At 41.8% G+C, this 15,928-nt stretch overlaps 2 protein-coding genes across 2 annotated transcripts; both read right to left on the reverse strand.

Annotated features, from left to right (window-relative positions):
- Positions 1 to 286: 286 nt before the first annotated feature.
- On the reverse strand, positions 287 to 8,090 carry get4 (guided entry of tail-anchored proteins factor 4). Its single transcript, XM_038735565.1, has 9 exons — positions 7,899 to 8,090; positions 6,735 to 6,813; positions 6,096 to 6,177; positions 5,731 to 5,880; positions 3,023 to 3,161; positions 2,406 to 2,546; positions 2,076 to 2,151; positions 1,758 to 1,830; positions 287 to 1,507 (listed from the first exon to the last, which is right to left on the reverse strand). The coding sequence occupies exons 1-9, from the start codon at positions 8,036 to 8,038 to the stop codon at positions 1,416 to 1,418; spliced, it is 972 nt and encodes a 323-aa protein (XP_038591493.1). The 5' UTR covers positions 8,039 to 8,090; the 3' UTR covers positions 287 to 1,415.
- A 1,710-nt stretch (positions 8,091 to 9,800) lies between these two features.
- On the reverse strand, positions 9,801 to 15,560 carry LOC119915500 (SUN domain-containing protein 1-like). Its single transcript, XM_038735046.1, has 7 exons — positions 15,366 to 15,560; positions 14,954 to 15,245; positions 14,684 to 14,815; positions 14,463 to 14,584; positions 14,148 to 14,321; positions 13,976 to 14,065; positions 9,801 to 10,003 (listed from the first exon to the last, which is right to left on the reverse strand). Exons 3-7 carry the CDS (start codon positions 14,793 to 14,795, stop codon positions 9,875 to 9,877), a joined length of 627 nt encoding a protein of 208 aa, XP_038590974.1. The 5' UTR covers positions 14,796 to 14,815; positions 14,954 to 15,245; positions 15,366 to 15,560; the 3' UTR covers positions 9,801 to 9,874.
- Between the last annotated feature and the right edge of the window lie 368 nt (positions 15,561 to 15,928).

The following is a 15,928-nucleotide window of genomic DNA, read 5'->3' on the forward strand; positions in this document are numbered from 1 at the left end:
AATTATCTGGAGCAAAACAGCAGCCTGACAAGACCTGGACTGATCGAATGTCACCAAGAGGACAAAAAAGGGCTGCAGACTGAATGGTGTGAAAAAATAAAAGAAAGCTGTCAAGTTGAATGAGCAGAGTGAGTGTGTTCTCTGATGACACTGATAAACAGCAGCTATTGCATGAATCACACTTCTGATTGTGCACTGGCTGAACTGATGTTGCACTACTAATCCACCTCTAAGAGGAATTGTTTGATGGGAATTAAAAGGATGGAACCAAAGACTAAGCCAGAAATAGATATTAGCATTTTTTACTTAAAAAGCAAGATTCACTCCAACAGTCTTTCAACAGGTTTTCACAGTGTCTCATGTTGCTCCTCTAATAAAGATCACTTTACAGACTTGGAAGGTAACCCCAGCTTTGACTTTTTATTTTTCACAGCGACAGGTAGACAGCCAGAGCCAAACAACCAGCAAAACACAAACTCTGAAGTGCGTCCAACACCTCACTGCCAGACTTTTTTTTAATGATGTGGCAACTGTAACAAAAAGAGATGCAAACAAGCTCAGCAGCGGTTCAGCAAGTGCACAATAAAAAAGTGGGGCCTCTAAAATGTTGCTATTCGCAGCTGTGTTTGCACTAATTCACTTGAATGACAGCCACCACTATGATCTTTGAAGGAGACGCTGAGGCGACAGGGTTTGTTTGGTTGATATTCAAGGTGCATGATGACCTCTGATAATAACTTAAAGAGGGCTCTGTTGTCCTTTTGTCCATATAGCTAATGGACAAAAGAAATGAGAAAATGACTACAAGTACAATTTGAATCACTACTCAAAGAAGAAACTTTTAACGGAGAAGGCTGTTTAAAAAAAAAAATAATAACAGCAGCAACACCACGGCCCTAATGGAGCTTCGTTCAGCCGTCTGGCAAACAAAACAGTTGGAAAGTTGTAGTGAGTTCACTAGACCCTCTTATAGTGATGTACTCAACAACATTATGAAGAGGGGTTTCATGTGTGGATCCACTGGGAGACTCCAACCATTCCCATCTTGTGGGAGTTTTTATAAGGAGAGGGCAGTTTGTCACCTCGTGTTTAAAAACCATAGACCCTAAACAGAGCAAGAGTCCCAAACTAACAAAAATAATAATTCAAATAAAATTATATAATCTCACAATAAATCAACACGGGAAGAGTTTGCAGTTTGGAGCAGTCAGTCCCGGCAGTGCTGAGAGGGATATTTTGGCGGCCTGATTTTTCTGATTTTATGTGTGGGATGGTTTTTTTGGAAACAGCACGCCTCTGAAAATACGGGCCAGCGCCTCGCCCTGCCCTTGTTGTGGAGGTGAAGGAGGGAGGCGGTGTGGTCTTCCTCTTTTTTTTTGTGTGTGTTCGTTTGTTCTCTTTGTCCTGGGGCGGGCTCAGTCAAGCTCTATGGGGCTGCTGTCCTCCTGGGCCTCTTCAGCCGCGTCATCCTCCTCGCCCGAACCCATCAGGCTGTTCAGCAGGTTTCCTGCAGGATGCAACACAGTGATCATCATTCTAATTCAAACTAATTGATCATCATTCTAATTCAAACTAATTCTTTAATGTCTATAATAAACCCATCATTACATAAAACTTGAGACAATATAATCTTTAAGTATACTGCTGAAAAGTGCAATTCACAGTGAAGAGTTATGTCAACTCATACAGGGCACAAAAATACATGTGTCAATAATCCTTAACATCTGCTCAAGTGAAACAAGTCCTGGTCCACTCACCTAGCAGTCCACCGTATGATGGGGACTGTTTGGGTGGAACGCCAAAGAAAACCTGTCCTATTCTGTCGAGATACTGAGGAGCCAGGAAGATGTCCAAATGAAGAGGAAAAGGAAAACAGAGAGACAGACTTGTGAATAAGATATGTCACAAAATTACAGCTGAAGGCAGTGGAAATGTTTACATAGACTGAAATATTCCATCATAAAATGAACAAGACAATATTTTAAATAAGACACATCTAGAAAAGGTTATAGCCAAATTATAATAGTGTATTCATGGGAAGAAATAACTGGGCATAAAGCCGTTTTAACGCTCACCTCATTATACATGGGGTCCCTCTTCAGGGAAGGTTGATATTGCTCACATAACACTGTGAAAACTGTTAATTTACCCCTGGGTAAACAAAGAGAGGAAACAAAAATTACTATCCTCAATCTTTTTTTCAAAACACAAACTATTTACTGCCGTACAGTACTAGAGAAGTAGCAGACGTCAGTAACAAGTCAGCTAATGATAGATTATTATTATTACGCTTGGGACAGACCGCTAAAAGAGTCTGTACAGATATACAACAGAATAAAACATACATACATACAAGACATTATTATACAACATTCTTGAGTGTTAGATAAAACATTTTTCCTCACCCATCCACTGCCAGCAGCAGAAACCAGATAAAGTTTAGGAGAGGCTGGACGAAGGGAGGGCCCTTCTGTATGGACGGGTGTTTCTCTGTGTATGTGCTGAACACCACGGAAGCGCTGTTTTTGTTCTTTAAGCAGAGGAACCTGGAGGGGGAGGAGAAGAGGACGTAAATAGAAAAAGGGGCAGAGGACAAAGACGAAAGGAGAAGATGGGAAAGAAAACGTTACAGAAAGTAAAGGGAGTGAGATGGTACAGCAGAAATACAGAGATCAAAGACACTTTAAAGAAGCTGCGGGCAGACAGAAAGTAGTTATAAAAGCAGGCCAGCATGCTGGAGGAGTTTGCATCAACAACAGATTATCCTCCACACATACAACTTCGGAATACTACAACTTAAATCTAATTTTAAAAATTACTTTTACTGAACATTGCAGACCAATGCTGCATTCATTCCAGCTGTCAGATTGAGGGTTTTCGGGGGGGGGGTTTTATGTTTAACTCAACATGAGAGGTGATGAAATCGATTATCAAAATAGTTGGAGGTTAACTTAATAGTTTACAACTAATCGATTAATCGTTGCAGCTCTATTTTAAAATGTAGGAGTGACACTTCACTTACTGTAGGACGGCCTGCGCCACAAACATGTCGACCTCGCTACGGAAGCCTCGTGACGCCGAATACTCCACCAGCATTTGTGCACAGCCCTCTCCATCAGACGAATGCAGGAAGTGGTAACGAGACTCACTGTAGTTTTGCTCTGAACACAAAAAGATATTACAAAAATATTCTAAGTGTTAGGATATTAAATAGAGAGACAGGGCATCTTGCACATTAAGAACAATACTAAGGGCAACACACACTCATAGCACACACCAGATATGCCATGCAGACATAAGAATTAGTCCCGAAGTATGGAAGCTAGGATGTGCCAATATAGAGAGTGAAGGGAATAAAAGTCTTGCTTCCCTGGAGAGTTAACAGCTGTAACTGCTGAGAACGAGGCCAGCGGCCTGTTGTAACGCAGGTTGACGTGTATCATGATGTTGCAGGTGTGTGGGCTTAAGGCCCATTTACACTCCTGCATAGGGTCTACATGCGTACCTACGCCATAGGCTACGCACGTAGCCATGCATTTATACTTGTACGTAGGTCTGTCCGTCATTCTGCAATTACACCCCCAAATGCTAGTCGGCAGTAGCGCTACAGCGTCCACTGTGTTGACTTATGCCGGCCGAGCTAATGTAAATGGGGGTAAAATTGTAAACGTGCGGCTGGTGTAGCCTTTTCAAATGTTACCGACCGAATGGATCACATTCTGATAGCGAAATGAGTCATTTCGCTCAGTTTGCGATGGTCAAATATATTGATTCACTGTGTTACAGTCGCCATTTTTGCCGCTAGTAAAAAACTTTAAAGCGCGGGGTACTTCCGGTCGGCTCGGAGGCACTGCGAGGCTACCCAGCCGACCAATTACAGAGCTTACGGTCCACATCAACTCGACGTGTAGTTACATTTTGAAGGAGGTGCACGTCAGGCGACGCCGTAGCCTCTGCATAGCACCGTAGCCTACGCTGTCACCTACGCCATCGATTTGACGCAGAAGTATAAATTGCACTTTACAATGAAAACAACAGGCATGGGTGCTTTGATGCACCTCATATGCTGCCATTGTGTGTTGCCCTTTAGGCTACTTCCACACTACTGCGTTTTCGTTTTAAAATGGAGAATTTGCTACATGTAGCCTCAGTTGGATTTGTTAGTCCTGTGTTGTGCATCTTTATGACTATGACTGATGCAGATACTGTATGTGGATAATTGATGAGATTACTTGAGAGACTCAAATACTTTCAAAATTACCAAGTACAAATACTTAACATTTGCTGGTTACAGCTTCTCAACCATCTCTGTTTTATATATCTATTTTAGGGCTGCAACGATTAGTCAACGTAATCGACGACGTCAGCTATAAAAATACGTTGACATGAAATTTCATTGTCGACGCATTGTTACAGAGATGCCGTTTAAGGGAGAGATATCGATCTTCATCTTAGGAACATTTCTGGTTGTTTATTTCTAACTGCAATGCACTACAGGAAGTGCTGGGGGCTGTATCGCTTCCACTGTCTGCCATGACTGCTTGACTTTAAGACTACTCATGAAGAAGAAGCCTTCATGCGAGAAACGTAAAGAAGCGGAGAAAGTAGAACTTTTTTTGCGCGCGCTATTTCATCATTAAATACACCTCCGAGCTGTTTTGAGTTGAGAAATCAACTGTGTAGAACTTGAATATTGGCAGTTTTACCAAAGTTGATGGCGAATTGAAAATGTGCCCAAACGTTTTCAGGGTTGAGAAGCTCCGCAAGTGCCCGCGGGGTTAGCGGTGGCAGCCGGCCGATGCCAGTCCCACCCACAGAGCCCTCTGGTCCCAGTTGCTCAGACCATTGCAGCAGCAACAACAGAGCAGCAGAGACAAAGGAAAGGCAATGTTCATTTATTTGTGGCGGCTCGCCATAATATCAACACTGACCGCCACATACTGATTTTCATTTTTTTAATTTTACTAGGCATATTTAAAATCTTATTTGATTGCAGATCAGTGCCGTAGCGCATTCACGCAGCACATCCTCTCGCTCGTCTCTCTCTCTCATAAACACCGCAGCACAAATCTGTCCATGTCGGAGACCCAGCTTTTAAACAGTTATTAGTAATGAGTAATGGTTTAAAGTACATGGGCTCGTGATGTAGCCTACAGAACAGTCTCCACTTATAAAACTTAAGCACTTTTGAAAAATAAACTACAGCAGTAGAATGAAAGGGGACTGTTGCTTTATTGTTCTAAATAGACATTACATTGTTAGTGTACAGTTGTGGTTATAGTACTTGCTTTTAATTTGCTTTCATTTTATATAGTTCCAGAGCAAAAATCTGTGTTAAACAGTAAAGTTTGTATAAATCAGTGAATTATAGGAGTAGCCTATGCTGTCTCGTCTTCTTCCCTGGTTTCCCCCTGGTGTTGATACTGGTGTTCATTCTGAATAGTAAACCTCGTTCACTTAATGGTAACGTTAGCTAGTTAGGCTGTCTGTTGGAGATCAGAAATTCACTTGAAAGATATTTAATTATTTAAATTGTTTAATTAAGGTTATGGTTATGTGGGGACAAAAATAATCGTGACTAGTCAACTAATCGAATAAATAATTAACAGATTAGTCGACTACGAAAATAGTGATTAGTTGCAGCCTTTTATATCATTACATTCAATATTGTGATAAGCATTTCTCATCATCATCATCTACACTTTATAAACTGAATGATTAATTGATTACCTTTCCACAAAGTGATAGCCAGCAGCTGGTGTAGTTTTGGGTGACCCAACTTGCCAGACCCTCCCGTGGACCATTTCAAGGCTCTGGACACAAACGCTACTCTCTCTGGGGAGTTCTGGTCCATCTGGCTGAACAGCTTAGCCAGGTTTTCTGCTCAACACACACACACACACCCACCCACTACATCAGAGAATGTCCCTTCTGATCTGAAATGTCCTATTGTGCTGCCCTTTTAATGTCATGACAATTTAATGCTGCAGAGGCAATGATGCCCTCTTAAACAACCCATTACAAAATGTACAGTTTAGCACAGGTAGTCTTATAGATGAATTGGTGTATTTTATAGGCTGAAGGCTGCCACTCACCTAATATTTCATCTTCAACTTTTGTCTCAGATTTCTCCAACACCTCCAGAACCAGCATGGACAGGTCTGCTGCACTGTTTTGCTGGAGATGAAAAACACAACCAATTGCATTTTTAATTGTTTAATGCAATCATCTCAATATTTTACATGAGCACCTTGAGGGCTGGAAGAAGAAGTTTAATCAATCTATCATGAATTCATCATCCAACTGGCAAACGGGCATCTATTTGACTCCTGTCTTTTTCACATGCACACCAAAATCTGATTTTTGTGTGGATGCTAACATTAGGGCTGTAAACCTGGTAATGCATTCACATGTACAGCACTCTCAAAACACTGTTTATATAAAGTTTGACCAGTAATAATCTGATGTCATCCTTGGCTTTTGGAGCACACAAAGATGGACCGCATACAAATGTTTTATTTTTACATGTGCTATTTAACTTGTGAATGACAAGCTTATAGACGCTACTCTGGTATTACAATTATACAAAAGGAGACAACACCAACCCAGCTACTTTGAAACATGACATTACCATTTGCCTATATGAGGCGTCTCCATGAACATGTGCACACTTACCACCTGACACGAACCTGGAGCACCAGGCTAGCTATGTAGAAATCTAGTGTAGCATGTACCTGGTTATAGCTGAAGAAGAGTAGAGCGCCATTGTACATCAGCTCCCTGGCCTCGGCATGTTTTGCCTGTGACATGTACCTGATGGAAGACAGGAGTGTCAGGAGTGACATGACATGATGCCATCTGCTTATCAAGACCAACACAAGCTTAATTTACATCACTTCATTTCCACATGGGGCTGAAAGATAAGATGCATGCACAGCAGTTCTGCTTGAGGTACAAAATGAGGTATCAATGTGACTATTGCAATGAGTTAGTCATGAGAAAGAGTAAACCACTGACGAAGAAGCAGGAGGGTACCAAACTCAGTCTGTGATATGGAGATTTGGCTTTAACTGGATTGGATTCAGAACAAATCACCTTGTTTAGTATGCTATGCTTGAGGCTGACAGCCAATCAGATTGGCAGCACAACTAATCTATTCATCCCCCAGACCAGCACCCAAGTTTCTCTACTGGGAGTAATCAGCAGTTATGTGACGTTACATCAACAAAAAGCGTATGAATGTGTAACTGTTACATGTCTATTTCTATTAATGAAATGGACAGACACTGGGAAACAGACCACAACTAATTCTGACTAGACTTATCTCAGACAGATCCCAGGGGTCATGTAAGTTAAGCATAAACAGCTATACTAAATAAATAAACCAGGCAGTAAGAAAGGACATGTCTAGCCATCATATAGCTCAGACTGCGGCGGTGCAGTATGTGGCTATCAGGCTAAATGCTAACACAGCTGGACAGCTTCTACACACGTTTATGAAATGACAGCGGTTAACAGCGCAGTTAGCCGATATTTTCTGATAATTTACATGTGACATATCTTCTCTAATAACGCATAAACACAGACTGTCTGCCCGTCTTGCCTCAGCAGTTCAGTTAACTCGGCTCCGGCTATCATTAGTTGTGTTGCTACACACGTAGCTAACTCACTAGCCGTAGTTTATACAATCCCATTTTGAGGCTGTAGAAGATTGGCACGGCAGCTGTCCACACAAATACACGGACCAACGTGAGTGGGCGGGTCCACGGTGAGAGTAACCCAATCATAAACGGCCAAGGGTAGAAGCAAGGTTGACAGCAGAATGATCTGGAACAGGCAGGCCCCAAAGCCAAATGGCAATTCCAACTGCACCTAACGAGCGTGAAACGGAGTCTTACCTAAAAAATAAAGTCCTGTACATCTGATGTGCTTCATAGTAATCCCCTTTTTCTACACTGGCTCGCAGTTTTCCTTCGACCCTCTGTACGCCTCCACGGTTTCTGGCACTGGAGCACCTCAGAGACTCCTGCTCCGACATCGTCGTTGCTCAGCAGCAGCTCGGACCAAGTGTTGACAGTGGGACACCGGAAAGCTTTCCACTAAATAGACCCTGCGCGCTCGCCGTAGCCGGTGTGTTGTGGTTATTATGGTTGGGAGACAGTGGGAACAAGGACAAAGTTCATAAAACTTGTGACCACTGTTCACCCTGAAGGTAGCATGATTAGGGAACGATTAAGGGAAATAAAACTACTCTGCGGTTAGTGAAAGATAGCGGTCATGGTCACAATCACGTGGTTTCATGAGGTTTGTCTGAGCAGTCTCTCCCTCGAGCTGAGCATTATTCATCCTATTCTTCATAATAGGGCAAGTATCTACACTGTGTCAGTTTATGTCTTCAAAAACCACAAATGCGCATTATTAAAAACAACACAAGTACCTGCACTGTAGGAGACTGAGTCAACAGAATACAAGCTTTACTTTTTCCCTCAATTTTAGCTTTACTCCTTGAACCCACTGCACAACAAACTCTTAGATCATATCTTACAAAGAAAATGCATAATTTGATTTATATAAAGTCAGTTCATGACAAAAGTTATCTCACTGCACTCTTCATAATCTTTCAAGCAATTGATAAGGCTATTGTCAATAATGTAATTATTTCATACTAAATCACTCCACTGATTTAGTTGTGCCCTTCCATTGAGCTGGAGCACCACGATTAAAAAACAATGGTCCAATGGTTCAAATCTGCCTTGTACATGTACACATTTTTCAAACTCCATGTACCCACAAAGGCTTTCTGTTTTTATTTTATTTTTTTTGTCACTAGGCTGTAGCTGTGATAATCATGAGAACAAAGATATTAAACAATTGTTTTCACAGGTTTTTTTCTCCTAAAAACCCAACTTTTCTTTGAAGTGCCCCTTTAAATTTCTGAAATATGTCCAACTCCTTGTTATGCTACATTAACTTAAGACAATAGACATGCATAGTGAGTAGTATTACCTTGAATGATAGAGGACAGACAGGAAGGTCTGATATTTACAGCCCATTTATTGTGAAAAAGTTACATGCATATTTGTGCTTGAACATTTGTTGTGGAAGAAATGACAAGCAGAGGTGATGTTAGAGAGCAACTGCTGACACTATTTAGCCATATCTAGCACCATGAAGGGTGATCCCTTATAGCATCTAAAGAAATGAAAGAGACTGAGGCATTGCAGAGGAGCACAGAGGAGGGAACCATTGTAAACGACCACCTATTTTGGGCTTAAACATCAAACAGATATGGAGTCATTCTAAGTGCTGCAAAAGTTTTCCACTGTTTTAGAAATGTAAACGTTACCCTTTACTTGTCCTTTCTTACCCTCGCAAGATACTGAACCATTTTCAGCTTATTTTCTTATAACTGCTTTTAAATATTCAAACATTTAACTGTCAGATACATTTAAATTGTATACCTTGTGGTTATATTAATTCAATCATTTTGTATTATGCTTTAATTGCTGCAAATTATTTCATTGCAAATATTTTTGCCCAAAGGATCACTTCAACTTCATCAGTTTAAATTAGTAAAGTCAATAGTGAAAAATTTGTGCCTGATTAATAATTGTTGATGTAGGAGAAAGCCAAAAGGCAGGTTGTTGATATATACGCTGATTGAATACAACACAGAAGTTTGTTTTGCTCTGAACCCAAGATCCCGTAAGTTCAGTTGTAATACTTATTTTATGTTGGATTTGACACATGACCAGTATGTACTTTTGCAAGATGGAGATGAGTGCATTTATTATTATACTTAACATGAAGAAGAGGACAATGGAAACATGACATGAGGTCCTCCCCGCCTCCCTTCTGTAGACTTCTCTCCAAGTTAAGTAACAGTGCTTTTAGACGGGAGTTTACCGTGAACCTTGAAGCTGTAGAGGCAGGTGTTGTCTATGTTTCCCCAGTTGTTCTCAATCTGTAGCTTCACATACCTGAAGACTCCTTTGTCTGGATTCTGGTAAGAGAAGCGAAAGAGAAATAAATAAAGATAGTCAGGCATTGTAGAGGATAGGACATCAGAGAGATGACAGTTTTTGTGTTAACCACATGATGTCTGCATGTCTTGCATCTAGTTAGTGTTAATGCTGAGTCAGCATTCACACTAACTAGACTTTTGATGTCTTCCTTTTGCATTTGCAAGGGCGTGGTCACAGAGTCTGTAAGAAGCTGCCTCTGCTTTATATCTCTAACAGTAGAGAGATATCCAGCCATTTCACAATTTCTGTTTATGGCCAGATAAAAATCTAGTTTGTGTTATTTTTTTGTGTCCTTCTCCCAATGCTCTAAATAAGTATTTTTGCTTTGATTAATAATTTGGTTGACACTAAATGGTGTTTGTAAAGCAGTGCTGGTTTGAGAAAGGTGTGTGTGACATGTTGCAGGATTTGTTATTCTCATCATTAACTGTGTATGAGATCCCCGAATGGCCAAAGTCTAACACCAAGGAGTGGGAAACGATCAATACAGACTTATCCTAAGTAACATCAAAGGATCAGCTGAGAAGAAGCTGGAGAAAATGGGTGACCTTATCTACAGCTACGGAGAGGAGAAATGTGGAAGGACAGAGCATATGCTTCCCGCCCCCACGTCCCGTCGACTGAAAGAAATTCAACAAATTGTGAAAGAGAGGCAACAGCTAAGAAAGTTGTGGAGAGAGGCGATGACAGAAGAAAAGGAAGGCACTACCCTCCTTCAAAAGGACCTAAAGTACAGGCTCTCAAAACTCCGCTGAGCAGAAAGCCTATGGATGCACCGGAAGAAGAAAGAAAAGGCCAGAACCGACTTCTTCAAAGAACCTTTTAAATTTGTGAAAGGCATATTCACAAAGGAGAAGAATGGATCCCTGAAAACATCAAAAGACCCGATTGAAGAGCATCTGAAAACCATCTACACTGATGAGAAAAAAGATGAACCAATCGTTTTCCCCACTGACATCCCTCCAATATCACCCCCACAACATCAGTTTGATACCAGCCTTCCCAAGCTGAGCTGAGGTGAAGCAGGCAGTGAAAAAGGCAAGATCGGCATCTGCACCAGGCCCTAACGGCGTACCGTATAAGTGTTTACAAGAACGCTCCAGATGTTGTGAAAATCCTGTGGAAAAACATGAAAGTGGTGTGGGACAAGCAAATCATCCTGAAAGCCTGGCGAAGAGCAGGAGGAGTGTTCATCCCAAAAGAAAAGAACTCATCCACCATTGAACAGTTCCGCCAGATAAACCTTCTGAACATTGAAGGCAAAATATTTTTCAGTGTGTTGTCACGACTGACACAGTATTTAAAACAAAACCACTTCATTTACACATCAATCCAAAAGGCTGGCATCGCAGGCTTTTTGGGATGCCTTGAACATAACAGCATCATATGGCATCAAATCCAGACTGCAAAGAAAGAAGGGAAAGAGCTCCACGTTCTGTTCCTCGATCTGGCCAATGCCTATGGTTCAGTCCCTTATTCAGTTCTGTGGGCTGCCTTTGATTTCTTCCAGGTGCCAACCACAATCACAAATCTAGTGAAACACTACTTCCAGGATCTACAGTTTTGCGTCACAACATCAGGCTTTACCACAAGTTGGCAACCACTAGAAGTAGGCATCATGGCTGGGTGCACCATCTCCCCATTGGCCTTCACGATGGCAATGGAGATCATTATCAGAGCCTCGAAATGGGTCGTGGGAGGAGAACGACTACAATGTAATCAGAGGTTACCACCAATTCGAGCCTACATGGCCGATCTAACAACACTCACAACAACTGTCCCCTGCACCAAAAACTGCTGGAGAAACTTCATCAAAATATAACATGGGCGAGGATGAAGTTAAAACCCAGTGTGCAGAAGCATTTTCATCGTAAATGGCAAAGTCACAGACCAAAGATTTCATATTGGCAGAACACCTGTCCCAACAGTTTCAGAAATACCGGTAAAGAGCTTGGGGAGATGGTATGATGCGAAGTTCAAAGACACAGATCAGTTTGAACAAATAAAAAATGATACCAGCATATACATGGACCGCATCAACAAGATCTTGTTGCCAGGAAAAATCAAGTTGTGGTTCTTTCAGTTTGGCAGACTCCCAAGACTCTTGTGGCCATTGACTGTGTATGAGATCCCCATCACCAAAGGTTGAAAAGTTGGAACGGCTGATAAGCACACAGCTAAAGCGATGGCTTGGAGTTCCACGTTGTTTAAGTTCTGGACTTTATGGACATGGTAAGTTGGAATTACTAATCACAGGGCTCATGGAAGAGTTCAAATGCACCAAAGTAAGGCTTGTCATGACCCTTACAGAATCTGAGGATGCAGTCATTTGAATAGCAGCTCTCTGGGTGGTAGCGAGAAGGAAGTGGACTCCATCAGAAGCTGTTCAGATTGCAAAGTCTGCGCTTCACTTCAGAGATGTGGTTGGACAAGTACAGCATGGGAGGGCAGGGTTCGGACTCATCTCAAAAACTCCTCTGTGGCACAAAGCAACATCGGCGCAGAAGAAACAGCTAGTGGTAGAAGAAGTCAGGAGACAGGAGGAAGGAGAGCGACATGCCAAAGCCGTCTCAATGGCCAAGCAGGGGAGATGGACCAACTGGGAGGGCCTGGAGAAGAAGAAGCCTGGCTGGCGCGACATCTGGCAGATGGAGGGAGCGCGGCTGAGTTTTGTCATCAGAGCCACATACGACCTGCTACCCTCCCCCCAAAATCTGAAAGCGTGGTATGGAGAAGATCCTGCCTGTCCCCTGTGTCAAGTACCTGCATCCCTAAGGCACAGGGTGCACTTCAAGTCTCACCCAAGGGCGCTATATTTGGCGGCAAAAAACAAGTACTCAGAGAGCCAGCATCAATACTGGATCAGAAGCGAACCACCACAAACAACCTCCCACAAACATCAGCAGGACAGGTCAACTTCACAAATTTCAGACCAGCTGGTCAACATCAAGAGTATTACACAACACCTAAGGATGCAAGCATCCTGCAATCAGCGCGGGATTGGAAACTGGAAGTGGACCTTCATAAGAAGCTTAAATCAGCGAAACATTGACAAAGCAAGGTGCCCATCTGATGACTCCAATGACATACCTTACTCCCCTCCCTTTTCACCACTTCACACCGACTGCTACTGTCAAGAGTTTCCTACTAAAGGGATTGAAACATCTAGTATTAGCTTTACTAGCTGGCATAAGGGACTTGTATTTTAAGAGCCTTGAATTGGAGTCTTGGAGACTTGATGAAGGTGCATCAGGAAGTTAAGTGCAATTTTTTGGGTATATGTTATTAGTGGAAACCACCCTAATTCTGCCCTATGTGCATTTGTGGGAGTCTTTCTTTGACTAGGGTCTCAATGGGATGCTTCTGACATCTGTTGTTATTAGGACTGAGTGCACCCCAAACTGTCTCTGTCTGCCTCCCACTCTCTCTCTCTCTCTGTCGCTGTCTGTCTCTCTCCCAACTTCTTCTATGTATTTTTTCTTTTGACTAACTAATTTCAACTTCCAGCGTTGGCAGTTTAACAATTAAGTTTTCCGCTATTTAACAACATGTTTCAGGTGTCGTTCTTTAGTTCAGCAGCTTCTGAGATCTTAAGCAGTGCAATGAAATGCATTTGGAATGTTTAAGGCATTTCATTTCAGCTCTTCTTCATTTTCTGCAGTATTTTGCAAATTGATTTCAGCTTTCAGCATTCACACACATTTTCCGCAAAAAATGCAATTTTTCTAGTTTTAATAGCAGCTCCAACTCTATCCATAATATAGTTAGTTTTACTACAATTAATATGGCAGCGAGAGGTTTTATTCTCAGAAGAACTCATCTCTGCTTGTTGTTCCATAAAAAGCCATATATAGTGCAGTGATCTCTTAATGCCAAGGCTGTTTTTAATTTGACCAATTAAAAAATAACTGCTCATGAGAGCTATGCTGTATCACATATTTAATACTCACAGGCAGTTCAAAGGTCTGATCTGCTGCACCGTCTTGATCATAAACTAGTGTTCCCAAATAGGTGCCTTCCTCATCTGTGGTCCTCATTCCCTGGAGAAGAAAAAGAGACCAGTTGAACCTTTCATTGTGCGCTGTGTGTATCTAAGAAATTGAAAGAAAATCTGGGACTTACATAGATAGAAAATTCTCTCGGTGCACTTGCGATGTGGCCATAGGGGGACTGGCTTTTTGTTATGTGGCTGAGTGTCACGTGAGTGATGGAGACTGGGTGGGACAGGGAGATGAATAGATGCCCTCGGTCGCCTGAAAAGGGCCAGCATTCTCCTGGACGTAGTAATGAATGTCCCTGAGGGGAGCAAAAGAAACATCTCACTCTCCACAGATTATAAACTACTACTGTTTCTCCGTGTTATTTCAAATGGAAGTTGAAATGTGTGATTTTTATCGACTGTCAAACAGTGAGTGAACGTAGCTGTGTAACTCCTACCTGGATCACTTGTCTCTGCACTTTGGATGAATACCACCAGCAGAATATTCGATCCCAAACAATCCCGATGTCTTCTTGGGGCCAATATGTGTCCGAAGATAATTGATGTAAAACTCTGGCACCTGCATGCACACAAGTCATACAAAGAGATCAACCTCCAAACAAGTTCTGCAATAATGAATGAAAAATGATGAGGCAGATGGGTGATGAAGATCACTTACCTTGTGATTCTAAGGCAAAGTTTGGCATTGTGTTTGCCAGAGGAACAAACATGTTCATTTGCCTTCTGAGAGACTGCACCTTCTGCTGGACCTCTCTCATTTCCATGTGCATGTGTGTGTTGTGTATGATTCCTGGGGGACACAAAGCACAATGGTTAGAAATATTAACAAGGAAGAGCTCAATAACTTGGACCGGGGACTAAAATAAAAACTGCTGTCACAGGTTGTACTTGTGTTCTAGAAATGAGCAGAAAGTTTGAAATCACTCACCAAAAGCCAGAAGGAGCAGGCCGAGGAAACCGCAGGCATAAAAGCTGGACGTTGTTCTGACTGCAGACAAAAACAAACTGAATGTTCACAGCTTGATAACAGAGGCACTCTCTTATTAACTGATGTGGTTACAGGTGAGAGACACTGACTACCCATGTTTCTCCTAATGGCCTGCGTCCCAGTAGCTGATGTAAGAGTGGGCAGTGTTCCAGTGGTCCGGACACTAGTGTAATGCTCTATAGAGTTCACATTATGGTGAACACGGCCACGACTGGTCCTCTTCCGAAAGATCCTAAAAGACGTAACACTGGTTAGAAAAGACTGATAGGTGTGAAGCTTTATAGTGCATTAACCCCACAGCACATGCACATACAGTCCAAAACACGTGCACACAAACACTACAGCAACTTACCTGTGCACAACCTCCCTGTAGCAAACAGATGGAGTTCCCTCCTCTGTATAATACCCTCTGTCCTGCAGGCGGAAACTTCTTCTCAGCATGACACAGCCACACACTCTTTACTACTTTCAGTATGAACAATAAAACTGACATTAATGGCAGCTGGAAAATTGCCAAGAGTAAGCCTTGTAATATAATTTATTTGTAATTTATTCAATATGTACGCATGTGAAAAAAACAAAAGACAATAGACAGCCACAAATTGCATACGACACTATCATACTAAATTGAATTAAAACAATGATGTGAGTGTGACATTTCACAATGTTTATTGCTCTGTTCATGATAGGCATCAGTATATATACTTAATATTCAGAGAGTGAGTGAGAGGGAGCAAAATCAAGGCTTAAAGCAGTTAACTCTCAAGTTTGATTAAATGTGCACACGTTTATGTCAAGTGTGAAGTCTGCAGCTCTGCTGGTAACTTACCGCTTATTTCTACTGTGCAACAAATGAATCCCTGATTAAGAATTATTCAGAATCAAATGAAGTTTTTTTTTTCTTAATCAGAGGAA

The sequence above is a fragment of the Micropterus salmoides genome, unplaced genomic scaffold, assembly GCF_014851395.1.
Source record: "Micropterus salmoides isolate LMB-PRFRI ecotype aquatic unplaced genomic scaffold, ASM1485139v1 Ms_hic_scaffold_21, whole genome shotgun sequence".
NCBI lineage: Eukaryota > Metazoa > Chordata > Actinopteri > Centrarchiformes > Centrarchidae > Micropterus > Micropterus salmoides.

Bases quoted from the DNA above. Each gene is read 5' to 3' on its own strand.
- get4 (XM_038735565.1), bottom strand. From the start codon at position 8,038: ATGTCGGAGCAGGAGTCTCTGAGGTGCTCCAGTGCCAGAAACCGTGGA. The intron at 3,162-5,730 runs GTAATCAATTAA...TTTTGTGTTCAG, and splicing joins GGCTATCACTTTGTGGAAAG to AGCAAAACTACAGTGAGTCT. The intron at 1,831-2,075 runs GTGAGCGTTAAA...CTGGCTCCTCAG, and splicing joins GGGACCCCATGTATAATGAG to TATCTCGACAGAATAGGACA.
- LOC119915500 (XM_038735046.1), bottom strand. From the start codon at position 14,795: ATGCACATGGAAATGAGAGAGGTCCAGCAGAAGGTGCAGTCTCTCAGA. The intron at 14,322-14,462 runs GTAGGAGTTACA...TGCTCCCCTCAG, and splicing joins TGCAGAGACAAGTGATCCAG to GGACATTCATTACTACGTCC. The intron at 10,004-13,975 runs GTGAGTATTAAA...TTCTCTTACCAG, and splicing joins ATCAGACCTTTGAACTGCCT to AATCCAGACAAAGGAGTCTT.